This window comes from Eumetopias jubatus, unplaced genomic scaffold (genome assembly GCF_037043125.1).
Source record: "Eumetopias jubatus isolate StellerSeaLion01/CBP00866 unplaced genomic scaffold, mEumJub1_p1.0 scaffold_10, whole genome shotgun sequence".
Lineage (NCBI taxonomy): Eukaryota > Metazoa > Chordata > Mammalia > Carnivora > Otariidae > Eumetopias > Eumetopias jubatus.
In genome coordinates this window covers 57,893,059-57,920,881 of record NW_028274816.1, presented here as the reverse complement: position 1 = coordinate 57,920,881, position 27,823 = coordinate 57,893,059, and the positions used below count along the sequence as shown (strand labels likewise).

At 53.8% G+C, this 27,823-nt stretch overlaps 2 protein-coding genes across 2 annotated transcripts; both read right to left on the bottom strand.

The window, feature by feature from the left end:
* Nucleotides 1–40: 40 nt before the first annotated feature.
* RCN3 (reticulocalbin 3) lies at nt 41–14,095 on the bottom strand. Its single transcript, XM_028091602.2, has 7 exons — nt 14,055–14,095; nt 13,382–13,629; nt 11,284–11,486; nt 9,798–9,970; nt 4,228–4,288; nt 769–968; nt 41–609 (listed from the first exon to the last, which is right to left on the bottom strand). The coding sequence occupies exons 2-7, from the start codon at nt 13,621–13,623 to the stop codon at nt 502–504; spliced, it is 987 nt and encodes a 328-aa protein (XP_027947403.1). The 5' UTR covers nt 13,624–13,629; nt 14,055–14,095; the 3' UTR covers nt 41–501.
* An 873-nt stretch (nt 14,096–14,968) lies between these two features.
* Nucleotides 14,969–22,040, bottom strand: FCGRT (Fc gamma receptor and transporter). The gene is made up of 7 exons (XM_028091629.2): nt 21,954–22,040; nt 20,970–21,053; nt 20,225–20,476; nt 19,863–20,138; nt 16,273–16,542; nt 15,571–15,687; nt 14,969–15,286 (listed from the first exon to the last, which is right to left on the bottom strand). The coding sequence occupies exons 2-7, from the start codon at nt 21,037–21,039 to the stop codon at nt 15,207–15,209; spliced, it is 1,065 nt and encodes a 354-aa protein (XP_027947430.1). The 5' UTR covers nt 21,040–21,053; nt 21,954–22,040; the 3' UTR covers nt 14,969–15,206.
* Nucleotides 22,041–27,823: the final 5,783 nt, after the last annotated feature.

The following is a 27,823-nucleotide window of genomic DNA, read 5'->3' as shown; positions in this document are numbered from 1 at the left end:
CCTCCCCCAGGCCCCTGTCACCCCCTAAGAGACACACAGGCAAGGCCCCAGCACTGAAATTTACTGCCACCCTGGCAGAGATGAGGCATTCTGGGGGCAGTGCCCGCGGGCGGGCGAGTCAGGGGCTGGTGGCGGGGTATTTCTCTGCTGTGTGGTGTGCGGCTCAGGTTGGGCACTGGGGTGGTCAGTGGAGGCTCGTGGAGGCGAGCTTGGTATGGGGGGCCCTGGTCTGGGCTGGACGATTCTGCCAGTGAGAAATGGATTGTTCACATACCCTTTGGGTCTGTGAGACCCCCGGGGCCAGGGTGGGAAGGGCTGGAAGGGACTGCAGTGTCTTGGAGAAGTTGACCTGGTGGGTCCCTGAGAGCTCAGGGTCAGAGGGACACGGGGTGCGGGCGTCCACACCCTGCAGGTCCAGATGGGGAGAGGGGCCTGACCATGGGGGGGGCCCTCCTCGGGTCATCCCCTGGGGCGACAGGCTGTAGTGGGCACACGGGGGGCTCAGAGTTCGTCGTGGTGACGGGTCAGGTCCTCGCCGTAGTTGGTGGCCTGGCTACCCACGAACATGTTCCAGTTACTCAGGATCTCGGCCTTGCTCAAACGCCCATCCTGGAGGGAGGGTCAGAGGGCAGCAGGGGTGACAAGGGGCCCTGCCGGGGAGACTCCTCTCTGAACCTTGGTATGCCCCCCCCAATCCCGGGGGTCTCTGTCCCTCCCTTCCCCCCCCCCCCCCCCCCCCCGTCTGCACAGCGGGCCTCCGGCACGCACCTTGTCCGTGTCGCTCTCGTGGAGCAGGTGGTTGGCTTCCACCAGCGGCTGGTCCTGGGCGGGGGGCAGCACCCAGTGGCCCACCTCACTGCCGTCCAGCCGCCCGTCCTTGTTCAGATCGCGGAAGTCCCGGAACTGCTCCCGCTCCGTCTGCACCCAGGCCGGCTCCTCCTCCCCGGGCTCGGCAGAGTACAGATCCGCTGGGGCGGGCGACAGGGCAACGTCAGACGGCTCCGAGCCGGCGGGCACGCCGGGGCTCCATCCCGGCCCTGACGCCGCCCCCCCAGGCCACTGCACCTGCTCTCCCACCTCGGTCTCCTCCTCTTCTGTTGGAACGGGACTAAGAGCGACACCGGACTAACAGGTGATCACCCTGCTACAGGGAAAGGGACTTGATGGATTGATCATTTCCTCGATGGGCTGTCAACTCGTTTGCCTGAGACTCACGGGAAATGCTGTGTGCTCCACGGGCGCAGGCCATGTGAGCAGATACTAAAAAGCCACGCTTAGGACAGCTCACTCCACTTTAAGAAGCTCCCTCAGGACGCCTGGGCGGCTCAGTCCGTTAAGCATCTGCCTTCGGCTCAGATCATGATCCCAGGGTCTTGGGATGGAGCCCCGCATCGGGCTCCCTGCTCTGCGGGGAGCCTGCTCCTCCCTCTCCCTCTGCCCCTCCCCCTGCTTGTGCTCTCTCTCTCTCTCAAATAAATAAATACAATTTTTAAAAGAAAAAAGTGTAAAAGTCTTTTTATACCAAATGCAAAACCACTATAAATAGTACGGAATGCCTTCCTGCCCTCACCGACCAGGCCAGGGAGCTGTTACAGGGAAGCCACCAAAGATGGAGTAGGCACTGGACACTCAGTCAGCCTTCTAGAACAGTGAGTGCAGAGCCTCTTTTTTTTTTCCCCCTAATGGTCCTAAGTCATTATTTCTTACAGGAAATGATGGCCACAGTAGATGGGAGTTGTGTAGGTCTTTTTAAATTGTGGAGAAAAAATTAAAGATTAAATACATAGGTTTAAACATAAAAAAAATATGGGGCACCTGGCTGGCTCAAGTCGTTAAGTGTCTGCCTTCGGCTCGGGTCATGATCCTGGGGTCCTGGGATCGAGCCCCAAATCAGGCTCCTTGCTCAGCAGGGAGCCTGCTTCTCCCTCCACCTGCCGCTCCCCCTGCTTGTGCTCTCTCTCAAATAAATAAATAAAATCTTTTTTAAAAAACATTAAAGAAAGATTTAAATAAATAAATAAGCTTTAAAAATTTTTTTTAAATTCTGGTAAAAAGCACATAACGTAAAGTCCACCATTAGTGGCATTTAATACATTCACAATGTTGTACGACAACCACATCAATCCAGAACATTTTCATCCTCCCAAAAGGAGACTCCTTTCCCATTAAGAAGCGACCTCCTATGCCCCCAGCCCCTCTACAGCCCCGGGCAACCGGTAATCTAATTCCTGTCTCTGTGAATTTTCCTATCCTGAACATTTCCTGTAAATGGAGTCATACAATACTATGGTCCTTTGTGTCTGGCTTCTTTCACTTGGCATAGTGTTTATTTTTGTATTAAAGTGTAGCTGACACACAATGTTACATTAGTTTGGGGCGTCAGACATAGTGACTTCGCATAAGGTTTTGAAGATCTACCCACACTGTACCATGTATGAGTGCTTCCTCCCTTTTTATGGCTGAATAATATGGATCTGTCACCTTCTGTTTAGCAGTCATCCACGGGGCATCTGTATTGACTAGATGTCATTGTATGAGCTGGATGCTCTATTACGGCCCCCCCCTTTTTTAAATTTTTATTTATTTATTTGTCAGAGAGAGAGAGAGAGAGCACAAGCAGGGGGAGCAGCAGAGGGAGAGAAGCAGGCTCTTCGCGGAGCAGGGAGCCCGATGCGGGGCTCGATCCCAGGACCTCGGGATCATGACCTGAGCCGAAGGCAGACACTTCACCAAGTGAGCCACCCAGGTGCCCCTCTACTACCACCTTTACAGGTAAGGAGGCCAAGAGAGATCGAGGAACTCATTTCCCGTCCCATGGCTGGGAGGTGGTAGGTGGGAAGCATGCACGCTCGCTCTGGAGCCTACACCCTTGAACTCGGTGCACCCCCACCTCTCCCACCTTCCCTGACACGCCACCCACCCCCCCAGCCGGGATCAGGGCCCGTGACACCCCCTCCATCCTCCTGGTTCATATTCTTCCCTATACCATTCAACAGTTGTGAAATTACATTGCTCTGGGGAGTCCTGGGGTCCTGCCCACATCTGTCTCCCCAGAACCCCACAGGGAAAGGAAGCAGCCTAGGGGGCAGGGTGAGACCCTAGGCTCAGCATGGGCTGCCATCCTGCTCCACCTCAGCCAACTATCTACCCCTCAGGCCTCAGCTTCCTCATCTGTGAAATGGGGCAATAATACCCATCTTGTCAGTTGATATGTGGATTAAGCGAATTTACAAGTTGTTAACCACTTAGAACAGAGTCTAGCGTGTGGTAACAATGTGTCAGCTGCTGCAACTACTCAGTGGTGATGCTTGAATTCTGACCAAAAAAAAAAAAAAAAAAAAAAGACTTCTATCTTCCTCACAGATGTAAGAGAGATAAATTATGCTTAAATAAAAATGTCTTGCCTGAGCATTTGTTCCATAAAAACATGCTATAGAAAAATGTTTTCAAACTCATAAAAATATCCATGTTTAACAGCTTTCCCCTCAACCAAATTCTTTGCCCCCTGAGGACAGGGGTAGAGGCAGGGCCAAGGGGAAATGTGGGGGTGTCACGAGGGCCCCCCAAATTCTGAGTAACAGGAGACACAGCCTTTACCGTGCAAATGCAGGATCAGGACAAGCTCCCTGACTTCCCACACGCAACCACCGCCGCCCCTGAGGCCTGATTTTGTAGATACTCCAGACTCCCCCAGGTAGGAACCTAGTCTGTGACATTCCCTGCTATATCCTCAACCACAAACGTGCAGTAGGCACTCGGTACGTGTTTCCTGGTCCCGGCACACAGAAGGCACTTAATAAATGCTTTTTTGGTCTGGCACACAGAAGGTACTGGATAAGTGTTTCCTGGGCCTGGCACATAGTAGGTGCTTGATAAAGATTTGCTATGCCCAACAAATATACATACTCAATAAACGTTTGCTGCCCTATGACCCTCCCCCCTCTCATGCTCTCTATCTCACAGTCTCTCTCTCTCTCAAATAAATAAATATTTAAAAAAAAATAAAGTAAATAAATGCTTGCTGGGCCCAACACACAGTGGGTGATCGATAAATACATTTAGGGCCCAGCACACAGTAGGTGCTCAATTAATGTCTGGTGGCTACATGAACACAATCAGGTGCCCCTGCCCCCACTTCAGAGGGCCGTTGCTCTCCTATGGGTGATATGCATTGGGCTGCTTGGGGGAGGACAGGCGTCCTCAGGAAGGGGATCAGGTCCCACTCACCAATGTACTCATCCACTTGGACATAGCCATCTTTGTTCTTGTCCAGATCCTCCAGGGTTTCCTGGGGGAAAGAGAGGCATTGGGGCTGGCTCCCGAGGAGGGCTTGGCCCCCTGGGGTTGGGGTGTGAGGTTCTCTTAGGGAATTGGGCTTGGGCTTGGCTGTACGGCCAGGCATCAGAGCAGTCTCAATGGGGTCTACAACAGGTAGGGGTGGGGGGTTGGGGTTGGGTGGCTTTCTGGAGCACATAATGATGCAGGTCCTACCTGCCGTTGTTGCGTGGGGGCCAGGGAACCCAGATATCCTGTGATGCACAGGTTGCTTCCACCCAAGGAGACCTGTCCTGCATCCCTCACACTTTCCTCACACCCAATAGCACACACTCTCCAAGGCTGAAGTGTCTTCCCATGTAGCAGAGCCTAGATCCTAGCTCCGTTTTAAGTATGAGCATGACATACTTGGTGGACCATTGTGACACACGCTCAGTACCTCTGCTCTTGGTTTTCTCCCCACTTCTTGAGCAAACAGCTTCTGTTCCCCACTTTTTTAAAGATTTATTTATAGGGGCGCCTGGGTGGCTCAGTTGGTTAAGCGGCTGCCTTTGGCTCAGGTCATGATCTCGGGGTCCTGGGATCGAACCCCGCGTCGGGCTCCCTGCTTGGCGGGAGGCCTGCTTCTCCCTCTCCCACTCCCCCTGCTTGTGTTCCCTCTCTTGCTGTCTCTCTCTCTGTCAAATAAAATCTTTAAAAAAAAAATTTATTTATATATTATTGGGGGGGAGTGAGGACAGAGGGAGAGGGGAAGCAGACTCCCCACTGAGTGTGGAGCCCAAGGTGGGGCTCAATCTCATGACCTTGAGATCTTGACCTGAGCCGAAATCAAGAGTCAGATGCTTAACCAACTGGCTTAACCACCCAGGCGACCCCATTCCCCACCTTTATATTCAAATTCACTCACTGTAGTATGGTGTAGGGTCTGAGAGTGCACTATGCCTTCTTCACAAAGAAAGCTCCAACATTTAAGGGTTGCCAGAAAAAATACAGGATGCTCACTTACATTCAACTTTCAGATGAACAACTGATAATTCTTTAGTATAAGGATGTCCCACACAATATTTGGAACATACTTATACTACAGGACACAGTTACATTTGAATTTCAGATAATTTTTTAAGCATAAGTATGTCCCAAATATTGTGTGGGACATACTTATGCTAAAAAAATTTTTATTTGTCTATATTATTTGTTATAAATTCAAGTATAATTGAATGCCCTTTGTTATTTACTGAACCTGGTAACTCTACAGCACTTATATTAAAATTCTTGTTATTTCTTATAAGTGACTTTCCATTATTTTTTTTTTTATTAGGCTCCATGCCCAATGTGCGGCTTGAACTTACAACTCTGAGATGAGGAGTCACATGCTCTACTGATTGAGCCAGCCAGATGCCCCCTATAAGTGAATTTCCTTTAGTTCCCCCACTTTTTTTTTAAGATTTTATTTATTTATTTGACAGAGAGAGACACAGCAAGAGAGCGAACACAAGCAGGGGGAGTGGGAGAGGGAGAAGCAGACTTCCCGCGGAGCAGGGAGCCCAATGCAGGGCTCGATCCCAGGACCCTGAAGATCATGACCTGAGCTGCAGGCAGATGCTTAACTGACTGAGCCACCCAGGCGCCCCATAGTTTCCCCTTTCTATAGTATACTTGGGGCTAACAGTAATGGTTTGAAATCCTGTGTCAGGGGAGTTACACTCGATATCCATGAATGTGAAAGATGACAGGAGAGTTTATTTTTTTTTAAGATTTTATTTATTTGACACACAGAGAGAGACAGCGAGAGAGGGAACACAAGCAGGGGGAGCGGGAGAGGGAGAAGCAGGCTTCCCGCCGAGCAGGGAGCCCGATGCGGGGCTTGATCCCAGAACCCTGAGATCATGACCTGAGCCGAAGGCAGTCGCTCAACCAACTGAGCCACCCAGGTGCCCCGACAGGAGAGTTTAGACAAGGGCTCTGCAAACTCTTTCCATAAAGGGCCAGAGAGGAAATAGTTCTGGCTTTGAGTGCTGTATAGTTTCTGTTGAACTGATAGAACTCTCTCTTGTTGTGGCACATGGAAGCCTAGGGGTGTGGCTGTGTTGCAGTAAAACTTTATTTGCAAAAACAAGCTGTGGGCTGGATTTGGCTGCAGGTTAGACAGTTTGCTGACCCCTGGTGTGGACCATGGATTCAACTGCCAGGGTTCAAATCCAGGCTGGGCCACTTCTGGTCTGGGTGATCTCACGCAAGTCCCCTCACCTCTCTGTGCGTGGGTGTCCTCATCTATAAAATGAAGGTGATAGGGCTCCTGGGTGGCTCAGCATGTTAAGCATCTGCCTTCGACTCAAGTAATGATCCCAGGGTCCTGGGACTGAGCCCCACATTGGGTTCCCTGTTCAGCGGGGAGTCTGCTTCTCCCTCTGCCCCTCCCCCTGCTCATGCACTATCTCTCAAATAAATAAAATCTTTTTTTAAAAAAGATTTTTATTTATTTATTGGTCAGAGAGAGAGAGTGCACCCAAGCAGAGGAAGCAGCACAGGGAGAAGGAGAAGCAGACTCCCCACTGAGCAAGGAACCCAGCGCGTGACTCAGTCCCAGGATCCCGGAATCATGACCCGAGCCGAAAGCAGACGCCCAACCAGCTGAGCCACCCACGGGCCCCTCAAATAAATAAAATCTTTAAAAAATAATAATAAAATAAAGTGAAGATGATAGCCCACCCCCATAGGGTCACCATGATGATCCAATCAAGCTAATACTTAGGTAAAGGTGTTACCACGGTGCCCCTGGTACACAGGACACACTCAGTCAGGGTTTGTTAAATAATCTCAACTCAGGGGGCCCCTGGCTGGCTCAGTCAGTAGAGCCTACGACTCTTGATCTCAGGGTTGCAAGTTCGAGCCCCACGCTGGATGTAGAGATTACTTAAAAAATAAAATCTTAAAAAAAAAAAAAAACAACCTCAACTCAGGAGAGTAAAAGGTATAACGACATTATTCGCTATAAAAGAGGGACGTTGGGCCTTGGAGGATGGGGAGTCTAGTGGGTTCGAGAAGGTTGGCTTAATGACATCTCTCCTCTCCAGATCATAGTCATCTCTAGAATGGGCTGGACGCCCCACCTCAACGGTGCACACATCAAGTCAGTAAAATGCCTGAGAAATATCTAAAACAACTGCAAATGCATATCCTAGTGGGACCAGGGATCCTACCACTGGAAGTGGTGTAGCTATATTGACGCGTGCATGTAATGTGATATCATGAGCATTTATCACCAGTCAGTTCTGCAGTTTTACATGTATTAACTCATCTAGTCCCTATAACCAGCCTTGATGTAGGAACAGTTATCAGCACTACCATTTTATAGATGAGGAACAGGTCCAGAGAGGTTAAGTAATTTGCCCAAGGTCACACAGCCAGGAAGCTGCCAGGCTGGGGATTTGAACCCAGGCCTTCTGGCCTCAGAGCCCTTGATCCTAACAGGCTTGCCATAGACCCTCAAACCAGCTCTGGAAATGGAGCTACACGAGAGGGGTTGGGGAATAAGGTCGAGGAGATGAGGAAGGCAGAGGACTATCCACTTTTTTTGCATCCTTTGGGCATTTCAACACATCAGTATGTTAGCTATTTTAGACATACAACTACATTTTAAAAAATAATTTGTGGGGATGCCTGGGTGGCTCAGTTGGGTAAGTGTGTGTCTTCAGCTCAGGTCACGGATCGAGCCCCACATCGGGCTTCCCGTTCAGTGGGAAGCTTGCTTCTCCCTCTCTCTCTGCCTGCCACTCCCTCTGCTTGTGAGCTCTCTGACAAATAAATAAATGAAATTTAAAATAACAATAATTAGTGAAAAGTTAGGCATGGTAGAAAGGGGTATAAATCCTCCCACGAAGAGTGAACCCTCACGTGAACTGTGGACTTTGGATGGTGATGTGTCAGTCTAGGTCCATCCATTGTAACAAGTGTCCCACTCCGGGGCAGGATGTTGATGTGAGGGAGGCTGTGTGAGTGTGGGGGCAAGGGGGATGTGGGAAATCTGTGGACCTTTTGGTCAATATGGCTGTGAACCTAAACCTGCTCTAAAAATTAAGGTCTGGGGCATCTGGCTGGCTCAGTTGGCGGAGCATGTGACTCTTGATCTTGGGGTTGTGGGTTTGAGCCCCATATTGGGTCTGGAGATCACTTAAAAATAAAATCTTGGGCACCTGGGTGGTTCAGTCAGTTAAGCATCTGCCTTCAGCTTGGGACATGATCCCAGGGTCCTGGGATAAAGCCCCCGAGCCCCACATTGGGCTCCCTGCTCAGTGGGGAGTCTGCTTCTCCCTCTCCCTCTGTGTGTGCTCTTTATCTCTCTCTCTCAAATAAATAAATATTTAAATAAATAAATAAACAAAAATAAAAATGCCTGGGTGGCTCAGTCAGTTGGGCATCCGGCTCTTGGTTTCCACTTGGGTCGTGGTCTCAGGGCTGTGGGATCAAGCCCTGCATGGGGCTCCATGCTTAGTGTGGATCTGCTTGAGGTTCTCTCTCTCCCTCTGTCCCTCCCCTTGCTCGCACTCTCTAAATAAATGAAATCTTTAAAAAATAAAATAAAAATAAAAATTAAGGTCTGTTGGGGAAAAAAAGAAGGGAAAAAAGCCCTTCCACTATTGGGGCACCTGGGCGGTTCAGTCGGTTAAGTGGCCAAGTCCTTATTTTGGCTCAGGTCACGATCTCAGGGCCATGAGATTGAGCCCCGAGTCAGGCTCCACACTCAGCATGGAGCCTGCTTAAGATTCTCTCTCCCTGGGGCGCCTGGGTGGCTCAGTCGTTAAGGGTCTGCCTTTGGCTCAGGTCATGATCCCAGGGTCCTGGGATCGAGCCCCGCATCGCGCTCCCTGCTCCGTGGGAAGCCTGTTTCTCTCTTTCCTCCTCCCCCCGTTTGTGTTCCCTCTGTCGCTGGGTCTCTGTCAAATAAATAAATAAAATCTTAAAAAAAAAAAAAAGATTCTCTCTCCCTCTCCCTCTGCCCCTCCCCCCTCACGATCTCTCTCTCTCTCTCTCTCTATCTCTCTCTCTCTCTGTCTCTCTCAAAACAAACAAAAAAATCCTTCCACTATAAAATGGAGAAGGAATTGGAACTGGCACAAAAATTATAAAGGAATAGGAAGAAGATGGGCCAGCGGAAGTGGCCTCAGGGTAGATACTCCATGTATGGGGTTGGGGTTTTCCTGGGGTTCGGCCAGGATTGGGGCTCCCCGAGGCACTTCTGGGGAATGTGTGAGTTTCAGGCTGAGGGCCCGGACTCCAAATGTGAGCACATGAAGGGGAAGGCAGGACCAGGAGAGATCAGACACTGGGAGGTCTGGTGTCGGGCAGCAGAGAGGTTGCCCTCCACTGATCTGTTTGCAGGCTGGGTTCCCTGGGGAAGGTGCTAGAAGACCAGGTGACTGGATCCCCCAAGGTAAGCACTGGAAGGCTGGCCCTGACATCAGAACCCTGGGTCCCAGGAGGGGGGATGGGAAGTGGAGAAGGCTCCTCGGGCCTGAACTCACGGCAATCACGATGTCCCGCATGTGAGGGAACTCTTCGGGGTGCAAGAAGGCTGTCAGCTCCTCCCGAGTGGCCATCGAGTCCCCGTCCTGGTCCGCCACCCGGAAACGCCGCTCATCCCGAGCCAGCATCTTCTTGTAGGTCTCGGCGTCCTCCACATCGTGAAATTCTTCACCTGGGGAAGGGGCGGGGGGAATCTCGTTCAGCTGTGCTTTAACGGAGGGAACGCAGGGCAGGTTGAGGGAAAAGACAAAGGATCCAGCTCAGTGGAGTCAGGGCAAGAAGGCCTCCACAGAACTGGCAATAATTAGTATAATTCATTGTTTGTATATATTAGCAACCTTGTCGGGAGAGCTTATTATATGCGAAGCTCTTTACTTACAAAATTGCATTTAATTCTCACAAAAAAGCAAGTCAAGAGAGTTTTTTCATTTCTTCTCATTTTGTGGAGAAAACAGATTCCCACAGAGAGGAAATAACCAGCCCAAAGTCACGTAGCCAGGAATGATGAACTTTGAGTGGACACTGGCCCTTTGGGCCCCAAGGCTCCCCTCTGGTGCAATAAGTTCTACTGACTCAGGTTATAGGACAGAGAAGAGAAGGGCGTTTTCAACAAAGGAAAGGGTATGAGCGGAATGTGGAGGTTTGAAGAGCTCCTGAGTTCAGGGAAACTACAGAAGATCCATGTGACTGGTCAGAAAATGCAGAAAAACAAAGCCAGAGGGGTGGGCCAGGCGGGGCTGAGGAGCTGGGAGTCTCCTCTGGAGACCCTGGGGAGCCATGAAGGGCTGTGAGCAGGGGAGGATCAGGGTCAACTCTGGGTGTGGAAAGACCCCTCTGGGGCTATGAGGGACAGGCTGGAGGAGGAGTGTGGAGGAAGGGTCCAGGAGGGAGAGAGCAAGAGCTGTGGAGATCGAAGGGCTGGAGCATGGGGACAGACAGGAGGGAAAGCAGTCAGGGGATGGCGTAAATAGATTTGAGGTTCTTTTTTTTTTTTTTTTAAGATTTTATTCATTTGATAGAGAGAGAGAGAGAGAGCACAAGCAGGGTGAGCAGCAGAGGGAGAAGCAGGCTCCCCGCTGATCAGGGGGCCCGCTGCGGGACTCGATCCCAGGGCTCCGGGATCATGACCTGAGCCAAGGCAGATGCTTAACAAACTGAGCCACCCAGGCGCCCCAGGATTTGGGGTTCTGTCAGAAATCAACGGTCAGGATGACAGGGCATGACCAGGTAGATGTCCCTGGTCAAGGATCCCCCAGTCACGGTAACAGAGGTCGTGGATGCCAGAGTGAGAAGCCAGATATCAAGGATCGCGAGTTTCGGGGTGATGGGGTACTGGAAGTGGGTAGAACTTGATCAAGGGTTGGAAGTCAAAGGTTAGGGATTCTGTTTCATAGGCTAACGGTTCTCAGGATGAAGCTGTCAGAAAGGTCAGGGTCACAGTGTGTGTGTTTCGGGAGGAGCAGGAGTCGGGGTCTCGCCGCGTACCCGGCGCGTAGTGGCCATAGGTGGCGTTGCGCAGCTCCTCCCAACCCACACGCCCGTCGCGGTCCGTGTCGTACGTGTTCCAGGCCGCGCTCACCGAGTCCCGTATGTGCCGCTGCTGCGTGTGCGCGATCCAAGCACGGAGCTCGGCCAGCGACACCCAGCCGTCCCCATCCCCTGCACGGTCCATGCGGTCCACGATGCGCCTGCGAGTCGGGGCGGGGCATACATCAGTCCCGGACTCCGCCCACCCCGGAGACCCGCCTTCGTCCAGGCCCCGCCCCTCACACGGAACCACGCCCCCACTCGAGACACACCCCCATACGGGGTTGATAAAGTGGTCCCAGAGCCGCCCGCACGGGGGCGGGGGGGGCACCTGTCAATCCCGAGGCCACGCCCAGGGCAGGGCTCCGCCCCCTCAATCCAGACCCAGCGGGTCTACGGCTGTCGCCGCGGTCCTCCACACGCCCTGGTTGGGGGAAGGACCTACGGCAACCCAGGGCCACACCCTCCACCCTGACTGCGCCCCTGGACCCTCACTTGTCCCATCTCTCGTTTGTCCGAGTTGGGGTGGGGGCAGGGAGGCGGTGTCACACAGCGCCCCTCGCCCACAGGTCCCCTATTCCAAGACTCTCTCTGACCTCTTGATGGCCACGGCCACGCACACACCCGACCTCTCGCCGTTTCAGGCGCGGCGGGTCTTCAGGCCATCCCCTCCAACCCGCCCCCTGCCTCGCCTGCCTGGCTGCGCGGGCCTGTTTCAGGCCCCTCTCCCTCCAGCCCCACCCTATGCTGCGTCCCGCCCCTTTCCCCTACTTTTTCCAAACTGTGCCCTAGAACCGTCACCCGCAACCCTGCGGGCTTGGCCTCCATCAGTCCCTTCCCCATGCTCTGGCCGGATCTTCTGCACCGTGCCGTCGCCTATGAAGCCCCTCAAGGCCCTTCCTCGCGCACCTTCTCTCGGGCCGCTCCTGTCTGCTCCCAGGCCCCCCGCCTGCGGAGTCCGGGACTGATGTATGCCCCGCCCCGACCCGCCACCGGTTTGGATCCTTACCCAACTGCTCACAGAGCCCATAGGGAGCGCTCCTCTCGGTCACCGTCCTTAAGCCCCGCAACCCAGTTCCCAGGGTCGACTCCGACACGGCCGTGCCGAGGTCGCCGCCCTCTCCCGCACCAGGCTGTGTCTGCTCCGATCGATCTGGAGCTGGAGTCCCCGGACTCACACGCTACCCTGAGGTTCAAGCTGTTGTCAAGAGCGTGGGCTCCAAAGCCAGATATTTTAGGTTCAAATCCTGCCACCTCCTCTTGCTGGCTGTGTGACCGTGGGCAAGTCACTTAAACACACACACACACACACACACACACACACACACACCTCTCTGTGCCTCAGTTTACCCCTCAGTAAGATGAAGGATAAATAATAGAACCTACCCTGCAGCGCGGTTGTGGGGATTAAATAAATTAACCCTTGTAAAGCACTTGGAACAGTGCCAGGCGTTGCAGCAATGCTATGCCAAATGCATTAGCCTCTCACACTGCCTTTCCTCCTCCCTCCCTCCTTCACCCAACCCCATTCGTGCACAGTCTCCCAAAGCAGACCCAGTCACCACCACTCTCCCCCTGATCTAGTCATCATCGTCTCCTGTCTTCCATCTGGACGACTGCAGTTGCTTCCTCACCAGCTCCCTGCTTCTTGCTCCCTATAGTCTGTTCCCCGGAAGGCAACCAGAAGGATTCTGATGAAACCCAAGTCAGCTCACGTCCTCCCTCTGCTTAGAGCCCTCCCATGGCTCTCCTCTCCCTCAGAGAAAGGCTGAAATCTTCACTGTGGCCTGCAGGCCCTGAACTCTTTGTTCCATCTCTGCCGTCACCTTCCACCTTCTTCTCTTCGTTCACTGGGTTCCAGCCACACAGGCCTCACCGTTCCTCAAATATCAGGCCCGCTCCTGCCTCAGGGCCTTTGCACTTACAGTTCCCTCTGCCTGGAATGCTATTCTCCCATATAGCCACATGGCTCAAATATTACCTTCTCACTCAGGCCTCCCTTCACCTCCCTGTTTAAAATTACAACCCTGAGTCCTCCCCTCCATCTCTCTCCTACCCCAGACGCGCTCGGCTTTCCTCTGGGCTGAGCTGGTCGAATTCCTTGGCCACTTCCCGTCCCAGGAAAGCCTCATGGTCGTATTGGAAGTTCCCGTGGGCGTCATCATGAGGGGCCTCGCTCAGGGGCGCCGCCTGGTGCACCCTCCCCTGGCCATGAGGGCCTGCGTCAGGGGATGGCTTGCCCTGGGCCCCGCGCCTGAGCAGCAACATCAGCAGCAGAAGTGACGGTCGCCACATCATCAGTCCCTAGGGAGCGGTGGAGGCTAGGAGTCAGGGGTCAGAGGAAAAAGAATAGAGACAGGACAGGAGAATGGGGCTAGGGATGGAGAGACTGAAGACAAGACAGAGAGATGGTAGCTGGCCACAAAGTTTAGGATTCAAGAAAGGCCGAGGGGTGGGGAAAATGGGGGGCGGTGTTCTTTCTCAGAGGTAAAACCAGAGGTAGGGACTGAATCTTCTGAGGGAGTCCCAGAACGGTCCCAGAGCCGCTGGTGGGGGGTTGCAAGCGAGAGACGTGGCGCACTTCCCACGCAAACTGTGGGGCGGGGTCGTGGCCAGAGAGCAATCATGCAGGCCCCCAGTTGTTATTTGCAGCCCGGACCCAATTTCCCGACCCGAGAGAACCCGAACCGTCCTCCCTGGGCAAGCCACCCGCCCTCGCCTCCTTTTACCAGTTTCGCCAGCTTCACTTCGCTCTACACAGTCGGCTCTGCGTTCACCGAAAGATGCCCAATTTGGCGGCTCTCCAGCCAGGCCCCGCCCTCCAACCAATGAGCGCTCATAAGGCCCGCTCATAAGGACTCCCCCCCCCAGGGGCGGGGCCGGTGAGCTCCGCGAGGGCCGCGTGCGCCCCACGCCACGTCCACAGAGAAGAGCGCGGCCCCAGAGGTTCCGCCCGCCCCTTCCCCGGGCAGGCGGGGTGGGCGGCCCCGGAGAGACTCGGAGGCCGAGAACTACAACTCCCGGCAGGCATCGCAGCGCCCTGCCGGACCACCGACCACCTCCAGCTGTTCCGTTTCCCAAGCCTCTGGGGAGGTGGTTTGGGGTCTTTTGGGAGGGTTTTCTTTGTTTTTGTTTTTGTTTTTGTTTTTTTATTTATTTTATTAAGTAATCTCTACACCGAAGGTAGAGCTGGAGCTCCCTACGACCCCAAGATTAAGAGTCGCATGCTCTTCCGACTGAGCCAGGCATGCGCCCAGGGAGGTGTATTTTTATCTTTCCCTTTGTCAGCATGGTTTAAGAAAGAAGGGAACCAAGGGGCCAGAGGAGACAACCCCTTCCCTCAAAGAGGGAACAATGCTTCTCTTCCGCTCCACCCAAGGAGTCAGGTCAGACTCCAGCCAAGAATTCCTCAAAATGCGAGGTACCTTGTAGGCATCTGGTAAGTATCTGTGAAACTTATGAATGAAAAGACATGACTTGGTATATAAAATTGGCATATTCCACAACTGGCAAATGTTAGTCTCCGGAGAGATCTGAAGCCCAGGGCTTAGGCTATTTATCCGCACCCCCCACACACACACACGTGTTCTCCTACTCCCCCCCCCCCCCCCGCCTAAAAGTTGAAATGATAAGAACACAATGATTCGGGCCCAAACTCGTGTTTATATGTGGAGGTGGGAAAGAGCCATGATCATCAGGAGGGGAAACTGAGGCAGGCCACAGGAGAAATCCAGAAGGTCATCGGGCCCAGGACTCTTTCTGGAGGCTCAGAAATACCAGGATTCCGGGAGGTCTCACAGCATGAAGGGGGCCTGACTACATTAGCTGGTGGTAGCCAGGATGGAAGATGATCATCAGGCAGCTGAGAATGCATTTATATGCTAAGAGTCAGCATCCTTGGGCACACCAGGAGTGGGCAGGAGGGCCCCTTCATCGTCCCCACTGAGAGACATCCAAGGGGCTGAGGGAAGAGGAAGGGGGGGCGGGTCGTGAGAATCTCTGAAATCTTCTGGGTTCCTGACTGCCCCTCCCCCACGTGTGTCTGTCTGTCTGTCTTTCCCAGTCTCTGCCCTACTCCACAGGTTTCTGTCCTCCTCCGAGCTTCTGTTTCCTCCCTCCAGTCTCCCCACTCCCCAGGTCTCTGTTTCTTTCTGTCTAGATCCGCCCCCCCCCAGGTCTGTGTCTCCCTCTCCTTGGGGGTTTCTGTCCCTCTCTCTGAGTTCTTTCCCTCTTCCAGCTCCACACCTGGCAGCCCCTTTCTCATCCTCCTCCACAGCAGAGCTCCTCCTGCAGCCACTGCCGTGAGCAGTAAGAAGCCGACGACGATCCCAACCACTGGCACCGAGGATTTGGCTGGTGATTCTGCAGCCAGAGAATGACGTGAGATGCTGAGGGGACCCACCAGCCCATCTGAGTCAGCGCAGGAGCCTGGGGGTTCTCAGTCCCTCCCAACCTCAGCGACCCCAGCATCAGGTTTTGGGGAATGGGTGTGGACAGAGGGCACGCCAGTCAGCTGATGTTCTAGGTCTGTGCAGAATGCTCCCACATCGCATAGAAGAGCCAGCCACAGCAAGATGGGTCCCAGTCACACTGGCCGAGGGACCCGTAGCAGCAAGGGTGCGTGGTATTGTGACTCGGAGAGGCAGGGCCGGCACAGAGCAGTAGAAGGGCTGATTCACAGAGGACTGGCAGTGGCTGAGCAATACACGGTCAGTCTTAGTGACGGCGGCTAGCGGCAGACAACGAATGATCAGGCTAGCAGCAGCAAGAGGGAAGGCGGTCAGACCGAGGGAGGACTGTCCAGAGCGGTTAATGGGTGGGCGGACTCAGCGAGGCCAGCACCAGCAGGAGGGAAGGCGGTCAGACTCAGGGAGGACTGGCAGCAGTGGGGTGGAAGGACGAAAGGCGCCCAGAGACAAGGAGTACCACCGCACGGTGGGCCCTCACCCAGCTCCACAGTGAGGGGCTGCGGCAGCCCCGCGTGCTGCACCAGGCAGCAGTAGTGATGCTCGTCGCCACTTTTGACCGTCAGCGAAGACCAGGCGTGGAAGGAGCCGTCGCCATTAGGGCCAAAGTCACCTTCACCAGAGCCGGCGGCCAGCCCGTTGCGCAGGAATCGCAGTTGTAGCTCCGGGGGATAGAAGGAGAAAGCACTGCAGGTGAGCACAGAAAAGCCGGGGCTGCCAGGTCGGGCCTTCAGGCGCATGGAGGGCGGCTCTGCAGACAAACAGGCAGACAGACCTAAGCCCGAAGCCCACGAACCCCTGGGGCCAGACCTAGTGAGGGCCGGGGAAGGACATACAGAGGCCTCCATTCCTCCCACCATACCCAGCAGGCCCCACCATGTGCCCTGCACTGTGCTGAGCCTGGAGGATATAGTGGCAAAAGTAAAGGGAGCTTCCTGAGGGGATAGAGACCCCACCTATGCACAGTGAGGGTATCTACCCCTCATCCATTCCTTCCTACAAGAGACACATACTGAGCATCAACCGTGTGCCAGACACTCTAATAGGTGCCCGGGACACAGCAGTGAGCAAGACAGACCAAACTCCCTGTCTTTGGGGAGCCCAGGTGGCTCAGTTGGTTAAGCATCTGCCTTCGACTCAGGTCATGATCCCAGGGTCCTGAGATCGAGTACCTCATTGGGCTCCCTGCTCCGCGGGAAGCCTGCTTCTCCCTCTCCCACTCCCCCTGCTTGTGTTCCCACTCTCGCTGTGTCTTTCTCTGTCAAATAAATAAATAAGATCTTAAAAAAAAAAAGATAGTAAGCAGATATTATGAAAAATACCATACCAGCGCATTTGAAACTTAAACGAACTGGACAAATTCCTAGGAAATGCAACCTTTCAAAACTGACACAAGAAGAAATAAAAAACTTGAGTAGTCCTATAATGATTTAACAATTTTTAATCCACAATTTAAAACTTTCCAAAAAATAAAAGTCCAGGTCCAGGTGACGTCATTGGTGAATTTTTAAAACAAACAAAAACAAATAACACATCTACATCTAATTTGGGAAAGAAGGCTCCACTGCAATTCAGGGGAGGAGACAGGATGGTGGTCTTGCAACAAAGGAAGCTGGGTCAACTGGAGATCCACAAGTGACAAATAACCTTGACCCCTTACCTCACACCGTCACACACAATTAACTCAAGATGGATTTACAGTTACATATAAAAGTTACTTATCAACCAAGCTTCTAGAAGGCCTAGAAGAATACCTGCATAGCTTTGGGAGAGGAAAGATTTCCTCAAGAGAACACACGCAAAGCTACATACAAAAGATGGATGGATTGATCTTCATTATAACTAAGAACTTTTGGGGGCGCCTGGGTGGCTCAGTCATTAGGCATCTGCCTTCGACTCAGGTCATGATCCCAGGGTCCTGGGATCGAGCCCCGCATCGGGCTCCCTGCTCCGCGGGAAGCCTGCTTCTCCCTCTCCCACTCTCCCTGCTTGTGTTCCCTCTCATTGTGTCTCTCTCTGTCAAATAAATAAATAAAATCTTAAAAAAAACAAAAACAAAACTAAGAACTTTTGTTCATCAAACAGGTTCATCAAGAGAATGAAAAGACAAGCTGCACACCAGGAAAGGTTATTTCCAATAGAACCACCTGACATAGCCAAAAGACTCATATCCAGAATATATTAAGAACTCTAATAAGAAAAAGAGATAAAAACTCCTATTTAAAAATGGGCAAAACACTCAAACAACCACTCCAAAAGAGTGGACGCTCAACTGGTCAATAGTGCAAAAAAGTACCCTGTCACGAGTCATCAACTCATTTACCTGAGATTTTTTAAGGATTCATTTATTTTGAGGGAGAGGGGTAGAGGGGGGGAGAGAGAGAATTCCAAGCTGACTCCCCGCTGAGCACGGAGCCTGATGTGGGGCTCAATCCCACAACCCAGAGATCACAACCTGAGCCGAAACCAAGAGTCGGGAGGCTTAACCAACTGAGACACACACGCCCCCTCATTGATCTGATTTTGCCAAATCATGTATACGATTATCATTTATCATCAGAGAATTGAAAAATGCATCACAATAAGAAACCACCACACACCCACCAGAATGCTTCAAATTCAAGACAGACAATATCCAATTTGGCAAGTCTGTGGAGCAACTGGAGTTCTCATACACAGCTGGTGGGATTATGAAATGGGTTCAACCCCTTTGAGAAAAGTGTTTAGCACTACCTACTAAAGCTAATGTGGGGCCTACACCACCATACTCAAACGAGCACATGCTCACAGTCATCTGAAATTCAAAATCACGCAACGCCACGGTGATAAAAATCGGGTCAGTTGTTGCCCTTGAGAGGTATGGAATGGGAGGGGACACAAGAAGTCTTGCGGGGTGCTGGAAATGTTCTAGATCTTGGTACGCAGGTACAGGGGCATCCATTAAACTTAATCAAGCCATATACTTTAGGTAGGTGAGTTACACCTCAATAAAAAAGAAAAAACAAAGACACTATAGTGAATCAATGGACAAAACAATGGCATGGGATACAGTAATGGGGGTCATGTTGGGGCACACTTTAACCAGGGTGATCAGGGAGGGCCCTGCTGAAGAGCTGACATCCAAGGTCAAACCTAAAGCATGAGAAGGACCCAGTCATGGCAGGATCCCAAGGAAGAGAACTGCAAGCAGAGGGAACAGCAGGTGCAAAGGTCCTGAGGAGGACAAGAACCTGACACTTGGAGGAAGGGGTGAGAAAGCCAGCATGGCTGGGGTGTTGTGAAATTATAGTGACAGAAAGCAGCCAGGCCCAGCCACCTGTGGGGAATGTAGGCCACGGAACAGAGATTGCATTGTAGTGTAAGACTAGAGAAAAGTTAATGGGGGCAGTTTTAGGCAGTGGCAGGCTAGGAGCTCATTTATGTTTTAAAACGCTCCTCTGACTGCTAGGTAGAGGATGGTCTGTACTGAGGGCCAGGATGGAAGCTGTGATTGCAAGACAGGGACACTGAGGACAAAAGAGCTCTAATTCCAGCCCCTGAGAATCCCCCAGACATGCGCAGAAGTAGAGCTGGGGTGTTTTGGTGCTATAATGGGAGTCACACAAGGCATCGTGGGGATCCAAAGGAGCTAAGTGAAAAGCCTCATGGGCCACAGAAAAATCTCCCCGGCTGCTACACCAGAGGAACCGACGGAGAAGGGCAGAGGTGGAGAAATGCGAGGGCTGGTGTAGGCTCGAGGAACTCTGGGTGAGCCTGTCTGGCTGAGCGAAGCAGATGGAGGCTGAGGAGAGGGACAGAGACCACGGCGCTCGGGGTCTCCAGGCCAGGCTGAGGCACTTGAGCTGTGTCCAGAGGTCTCTGAGAGCCAGGGGAGGGCTGTGAGCAGGAGAGGAGTGGGGGCAGCTTTGGGCGTAGAAAGACCCTCTGGGACATGTCCGGGAGGAGCTGCAGTGGGGAGGGTGGAGGCCAGGAGGCCAAGGAAGAGGCTGCGGGAAGACGGTGAGGCCTATGGTGGGGGTGTGGGAAGGGAGAGATCCATGGGGGTGAGGGAGTCTTCTGGAGGCTGCTCACCCTTCCACTCCAGGTTTCCACGGCCCCTCTCCAGATGCCCCAGCAGCCGCTGGGGGCAGGAGTTGAGCAGAAAGGTCCTCTCCTTGCTGACCGCCCCGGCCTGTTGCATCCACGTCTTACGGATGGTCTCAGTCTCGGGCCAGTCCCCATTCCACGTGCCCAGCTTGGGGTCGAAATTCATGAAATCCTCGCCGTTCAGAGCAAACTTGGCCACAGGCACCGAGGCGTTGTCAGGGCCCAACTCACAGCCCAGCAGGCCCTGCAGGGTGTAGGTTCCTGGGGTGCCCACACACAGGTAAGCAGGACCCAGGAGCAGGGGCCCCGGCCCCTCCGCGCTCAGACCCCGGGGCTCCTGGTCTTACCTCCTTCCCCCAAGGCTCTGAGACCTTCAAGAAAGAGCTCCTGCTTATTCCTCAGGTCTGTCGTCTCTTTCTCCCAATACCAGGAGACCTGGTTTTCCCAGACCCAAGCCCCGCACGGATCAGCCTGGGCCCGCAGGTTATTGTAGCTCAGGTACTGCTGGGGACCGAGCCATCCGGATACCCAGAAGGCCGGCGTCCCAGGGGCAGGAGAGGACACCGCCGTGAGGTGGTACAGGAGGGAGAAATGACTGTCTGCCGGAGGGAGACCGAGATGGAGAGAGCAGATGGGGGGAGAGCCTAGACTGGCAGGACAGACACCCTGAAAGGGGAAAGACTCGGCCCCAAAGAGCAAGGACGGACCCAGAGAGAGGGAGACAACCTTGGGGGCTGGGGGGCGGACACGGGACGCAGAGAGGAAAGGGGCAGACTGGGGGGACAGACCCAGAGAGAAGGGCAGGGAAAAGACCCCGAGAGAGGGGGACAGGTTTGGTGGGGGGCAGACTTCGAGAGGAGAAGGGCAGATCCAGAACGTGGAGGACAGACTGGGGGTGGGGGGGGGGGACAGACTCAGAGAGAAGCGAACAGGGGGCCCGCAGACGCAGACACCGAGGAAGGAAGAACAGTAATAAAGCGCCGCTAGGCGAAGGAGGCCGGGCCCGCCCGAGGGAAACCTCAGATTTCGCTTCCCTCGCCCCTTCCCGGCCGCCGGCGCCTCCCTCCTACCCGGCAAGCCGCGGCCCCTCACCTGCGCGCAGTGTCGGCAGCAGGAAGAGCAGCAAACCGAGCCCCCAGGGCCGAGGCCGGGGGACCCCCATCCTGAGCGGGAGACCTGGGGCGGGAGGGGGCGCGTGACTGCTCCGACCCCCGCCCCGCCCCCGCCTCCCCCAGCTCCCGAGGGCCTCGGCCAGCACGCGCACCCGCGCCTGGGGGCCCCGGGGCTCCGCGACCGAGGCTGGCCACCCTGCCCTCCTCCCCGGTGAACTTTCACCCCTTCATTTGTTCCCTTTGGGTTAATTAATTACAGAGCCTGGATAGGCTGAGAGTTCTGTCTCGGAGCCCGGCCCCGCCTCTTCCACCTCCCTCAGACCCTGGAATCCGAGTCCCAGCCCCTCCTCCTCAGACTGGGGAGCTCCGGCCCTCAGCCCCTCCTCCCTCAGACCCTGGAGTCCAGGCCCTCAGCCCCCTCCTTTCTGAGACCCAGAGTCCAGGGCCTCCAGCCCCTCCTCTCTCAGACCCGAGAGTCCCTGCCCCCGGGCCCCTGCTTTCGCAGACCCAGGAGTCCAAAGCCCCCAGCCCCCCTCCTCCCGCAGACCTGGGAGTCCAGACCCCCAGCCCCTCCTCCCTCAGACCCAGGAGTCCAGGGTCTCCAGCCGCTCCTCCCTCAGACCCGAGGGTCCCTTCCCCCGGACCCCTCCTTCCCCAGATCCAGAAGTCCAAAGCCCCCATGCCCCTCCTCCCTCAGACCCGGGAGTCCAGACCCCCAAGCCCCCTCCTTTCTGAGACCCAGGGGTCCGGGCCCCCAGCCCCTCCTTCCCCAGACCCAGGAGTCCAAGTCCCCAGCCCTCTCCTCCCTCAGACCGAGGAGTCCAGGCCCCCCACACCCAGCCCCGGCCCCCCACACCACTCCTCCCTCAGACCCGGAGTGCAGGACCCCAAACCGCCCCTCCCTCAGATCCAGGAGTCCCGGCCCCGCCAATCCTCCCTCGGCCTGGGCCCCAGCTCTGCTCACAGCAGCGAAGTTCCCTTCCAGCCTGCAGCCCTAGCTGGCTCCCGTGACTGGAGACCCCAGTTCCTCTCTCACATCCTGTCCGGAGACTGCTCCCTGACTTCAGGAATATCCAACCCCGCCCCCCAGCTGCAGGGCACACCCCAGGCCCGGCGCCCAGCCTCTCTGAGTATTTGTCTCTGCCTCTCTTGAAACATTTTCTTTGTTTCTTTTCTTTTTGGTCTCTCTCTCTCTGTTGCTCCCTGTTTTCTTATTTTGAGGGTGTCAGCCACCCAGCGATTCAGGATGAAGTGGAGAGCCCAAGACTGTCAGAGTCCAAATTTGGAGGTTTCAGGGGGTCCCCTTCTTAGCTCATTGTACAATCTCCCCCACCTCTCACCCCTTCACCAGCTCTTGCTACACAGTGCAAGTTCTCCAGACACCTTCTAAATTTCCTTCTTGGACCCCGTCCCCTAAGTGTCCCCTTAAAATACCCTTACAGTTCTTTAGTATCTTCTGATACAGCCTAAATAACATAGTCCCAAGATATATACTGCTCACAGGCTTAGAGGCCCCCTCCAGTCCCCTGCCCCAGCCCACGCTGCGGCAACAATGCCTCCATTATACTGGAATGTTGTACATATAGAGAGAGACTTATTTTAAGGAATTGGCTCATGTGATTGTGCTGGCTTAGCAAGTCTAAAATATGATAGGGGTGGTTGGCAGCCTGGGGAAAAGAGTTGCAGGTCAAGTCCCACAGCAGCAGGCTGGACAAACCAGGGAGAGCTGATCTTGCAGATGGAGTCTGATCGAAGGCAGTCAGCCCACTTAGGGGAGGTCGGTTTTGTCCTTCTATTCAGGCTCCAACTGATGGGCTGTAGCCCATCCACATTCTGGAAGAGTAGTCACTTTCCTCCAAGTGCCCTGACTTCAGTGGAAGTCTCATCCCAAAACACGCTCACAGAAACATCCAGAGTAATATTTGACCCAACATCTGGGGCCTGGGGTCCAGCCAAGTTGATACATGAAATTAACCGTGACACATGGTAAATCTCTGTTCGACTTAGTGAGGAGCCTGTAAGATCCACCCTGAGGGCCTCTAATGCTGCCGAAGGAACCTCTGTTCATGCCCCACAAATCCTATTAGAGCACCCTCAGTTCTTTACTTTTTTTTTTTTTAAAGATTTTATTTATTTATTTGAGAGAGAGAGAATGAGAGATAGAGAGCACGAGAGGGAAGAGGGTCAGAGGGAGAAGCAGACTCCCCGCTGAGCAGGGAGCCCGACGTGGGACTCGATCCCGAGACTCCAGGATCATGGCCTGAGCCGAAGGCAGTCGCTTAACCAACTGAGCCACCCAGGCGCCCTTTCCTTTTTTTTTTTTTTAAAGATTTTATTTATTTGAGAGAGAGAGAATGAGAGAGAAAGCACGTGAGGGGGGGGGAGGGTCAGAGGGAGAAGCAGACTCCCCGCTGGGCAGGGAGCCCGACGTGGGACCGGAGCCCTACGTGGGACCCGATCCCGGGACTCCAGGATCACGACCTGAGCCGAAGGCAGTCGCTTAACCAACTGAGCCACCCAGGCGTCCCCTTCAGTTCTTTCCTAAAATACTCTGAGGAACCCGCCGTGCTCAGTTGTCCCCTCTGCATCCCAAGGGATGTGGCTATGTGTCTAGGGGACCATTCCAGCAGCCCCGGGGCTCTCATTTTAAAGGCCTCAGGACCCAAAACAAGTGAAGTAAATAATAAAATAAAGGCCCCTGGTCCCTCCTGTGATGTTCCTTGGACCCTGGTATAAAAGGGCCAATGTCTTGGGCACCTGGGTGGCTCAATCGTTGAGTGTCTGCCTTTGGCTCAGGTTATGACCCCAGGGTCCTGGGATCGAGCCCCGCATCGGGCTCCCTGCTCCGCGGGGAAGCCTGCTTCTCCCTCCCCCACTCCCCCTGCTTGTGTTCCCTCTCTGGCTGTGTCTCTCTCTGTCAAATAAATAAATAAAATCTTACAAAGGGGGGGCACTGTCTTGTGACAGTGTCCCCCAGGACCCTGCTTTACTTTCCCTTGGAGCCTGGAAACCATTGCCCTGGGGCCCCAATAACGAGCTTTAGTGCCGTGTCCCTGGTGTCCTGCAGGACCATGGCCAGAGGCCCCTGCTTGGCCCCTGGTCTCTGATATCTCAGATCCCCACCCCCATGCCCTTTGGGTCTCCTGACAGAATCCTGAGGCCCAGCAATAACGTCTGCAACAGCTTCTGCTAATCTCTCTCTCAGAATCGGCCACCCCACCCCTGGGATCCTGCTAAACCAGTCCTGAGCCCTCACCCTGGTGTGACCCCAGAGGGGCCTCAGCCCCCGGCCCTTCTCTCCCTCTATACATTCCTGCCAGCAACAAATCTCCTGCATTTGCATTTCTCAGGGACTTGCTATCAGGCCCTTCCCATATCTCCTCGCCAGCTAGACTGTTCCTCCCTCACCCAGGAGAGAACCACCCTCAAGGGACCCCATTATAAAGGGGCCCTGAGGTCTTGTTACGTGGCTCTGTGTCTCCTCTTTAGGTCCCCTGGGTCCTACTTTACTGGTTAAGACACCCCCCTCCCCCAGGGATCTTCTCTATAGCATAGGTTCCTAGATAACGCCACTAGAGCCCTGGGGACAAGCCCTTGGGTTCCTGCCACCGCGCTCTGGGACTCTAGTGCATTGTCCCTGGGGCCTTCCATACTGCTCACATCTTGCCCAACTGTCCTTCAGCTCCCGCTTTACCCCCTCTCTGGGTATCTGACGCCTCTGGGTGTCCTCAGTCCTGCCACAATGTCCCATCAGCTGTCATTGCAACACCTCTCAGGACCCTACTCTAATATTCACTGGGTCCTGCTGAAAAGTCCTTTGGTTCCTGATAAAGGGTCCCCAGGACCTGGGTACTCTCCCCCTGAGCACTCTTTTTTTTTTTTTCAAAGATTTTATTTATTTATTTGAGAGAAAGAATGAGAGAGAGAGAGAGCACATGAGAGAGGGGAGGGTCAGAGGGAGAAGCAGACTCCCCGCTGAGCAAGGAGCCCAATGAGGGGCTCAATCCCAGGACCCTGGGATCGTGACCTGAGCCGAAGGCAGATGCTTAACTGACTGAACCACCCAAGTGCCCCACGTTGGCTCTTTCTTAAGGCTCCGGGGGAGAATCCGTTTCTGTGCCTTTTCCAGCTTCTAGAAGCTACCTGCATTCTCTGGCTCATGGCCCCTTCCTCCAGCTTCAAAGCCAGCAGAACAGCATCTGCTCTCCTTTCTGACCTCTGTGTGTGTGTGTGGCCATCCGTCCTCAAATCTCTCTCTGGCTCTGATCTTCCCACCTCCCTCTTATTTTTTATTAACTTTTAAAAAGATTTCATTTATTTATTTGACAGAGAGAGACACAGCGAGAGAGGGAACACAAGCAGGGGGAGTGGGAGAGGGAGAAGCAGGCTTCCCGCGGAGCAGGGAGCCCGATGCGGGGCTCAGTCCCAGGAGCCTGGGATCACGACCCAAGCCGAAGGCAGCCACCTAACAACTGAGCCACCCAGGTGCCCCTAATTAATTCTTATTAAACATGAGAAGTAATGCTTTTCTCAGCCTGTTTGGGGTGCAAACCCACAATGGTGGTGTTGTTAGTGTCATATTCTACCCAGCTGAACTAACCAGCCAGTCACTCAGCCCCTGCCTCCCTCTTATAAATATGCTCAGGATTACACTGGTCCCCTGGATAATCCCAGATCATCTCCCCATCTCAAAATCCTGAATTTAATCACATCTGCAAAATCCCTTTTATCATAGGAAGTAACATATTTGCAGGTTTGGGGGGATTAGGGAATTCACCTTTGGGGGACCACTATCCAGCCTACCACAGTCAGGAAGGACACCCTTCCTTGTTCCTGTTAGAATATCCCCCTTCTGATCTCTCCCGGGGCTTGGCAATGAGGACTCCAGTCTGCCAGAACATTCCCCATAATGTCCCTCCTTCCTGCTACAACAGAGAAAGCCCTCAGGGTCGCTTAGTACCCACTGGGAGTCCTTTCTAGGTGTACTGGGGTCCTGTTATGTCTTCAGGGGCTATTTACAGCATCTGCTGGCTGTCCCTTCTCGTAGTCCCAGGGTCCAGCTCTAACGATCCTGCCTGTGCCCTCCAGAGCCCCTAGGCTCCTGCTATCATTTCCCCAGGGGCCCACTATAAAGAAGATAAAGCCCATGGCAGGACCAGTTACGTAATTTGCGGGGCTTGGGGCAAATGAAAATGTGGGGCCCCTTGTTCCAACCACAAGACAGTTCGAGCAGAGCATTGAACCATTGAACCCAGCGTGGGTCCCTTCTGAACCATGTCCATGAAGCCGCGTTGGCCCTGGGAACTGTGTACTCTGATCGGCCCCACGCCTTAACATCTGCCCCTCCCCTCTGCACCTGCACCATAGCGCCCCCTACTGCCTCCATGAGGCAGTCACACCTGAGTTCAAAACTAAACCTCCCTCTTCCTCTGCTTCTCTGAGCCCTGGTTTCCTTATCTGTAAGGTGGGAATAACGATCCTGCCGACCTCAAGGGGAGGCTTCAACGAGTCAAGGGTTGAGCATGGGGCACATGGTAGGACAAAGTAGTAACATTTGTTCCCCTTAATGTGCCCCCCCCGAATCCTGCTGCTGTTAGGGTTCCAGGGATCTCAGACACCGGGGCCCGGATCTGTCCTGCTCCCTCCTGCATCCCCAGGGGCCAGCACAGTAAATATTGGTAGAATGAATGATGGCAAACCACGAATGACCCTGGGCTGGTTTGATATGCCCCTGAAACTCTTCTAGAATGGCTTTGGTGTCCTTGTTAGAACGTTCTCGCAGAATCTATGCTGTAGCTCTCTGTGATAACATATAATAAGAGCTGGGACCTACCAGAATGTTGGATTCCCAGGGATTTCCCACGATGGGCTCGGGGCAGGGCCAAAATGTGGCAGCAGGGCGGCTCAAACACACGGGGAAGCTACTAAAATTCAAGTTCTCTTAGACTCCACTCACAGACCTCCGGACCGGGCCGGTCAAATGATTTCAGCTTCCTGCTGCTGTAAATTCTGCTAGAGTAGAGTACCACGGGGGAGGCAACAATGATTGCCAGGGTAGTTATCAGAATATTCCAGAGGCCTGCTGTGATAGGTGCGGGGCCATGATACATTATGACACCACCATGAGCTGCCCTGTTTTCATGTAATAGGCCTGACCCCTGCTGACATACATCTAGGACCCTGCTATGGAACTGTGCCTGCACCTAATTTCTCTGAGAAAAATACAATGCCACTGGGACCTCCTACAGAGGCATTCAACAGAATATTCTAGAAGCATGCTAAAATAGACTCAAGGTCCCATGCCAGCTCGCCAGGGCTTGCTGTATTAGACGCTGGTTCCGCAACCCTATAATGAACACCTCTGGGGCCCCCTGGCAAAGACTCTTGTCCTTGGGCCTTCCTGAAGGGACCCAGGGCATGTCACACTAAGCTACCTCAGGGCCTTTCTCTAATGGGCTCAGGGCTCTGGAAAAATTACTTCCATCAGAAGTATCATTTACTAGAACTAGTTCTACTCCATTAACACACGTAACCATGGTTCATCCTCCAATGGGGGAGAGAGGCCAGAACCCATTTTACAGATTAGGAACCCGAGGCTCTGCGGTTGGCGGGGGTGGGGTGGGGTGACCTGCTAATGAGCAGCAGAGCTAGAAATCAAAACAGAGCCTGTGGTCATCATGTTTTCACCTGGAGGCATCTGCTTATGGTCCCTGCTTCTGGCTATTCCAAGCCTTGAGACCCAGGGCTCAGGCCTGCCTGTGAGAATGCGAGGATTTAACCTGGATCTCTTTACTCCACTAAACACGTATGGAACGCTTACAACTTGTCCACGGG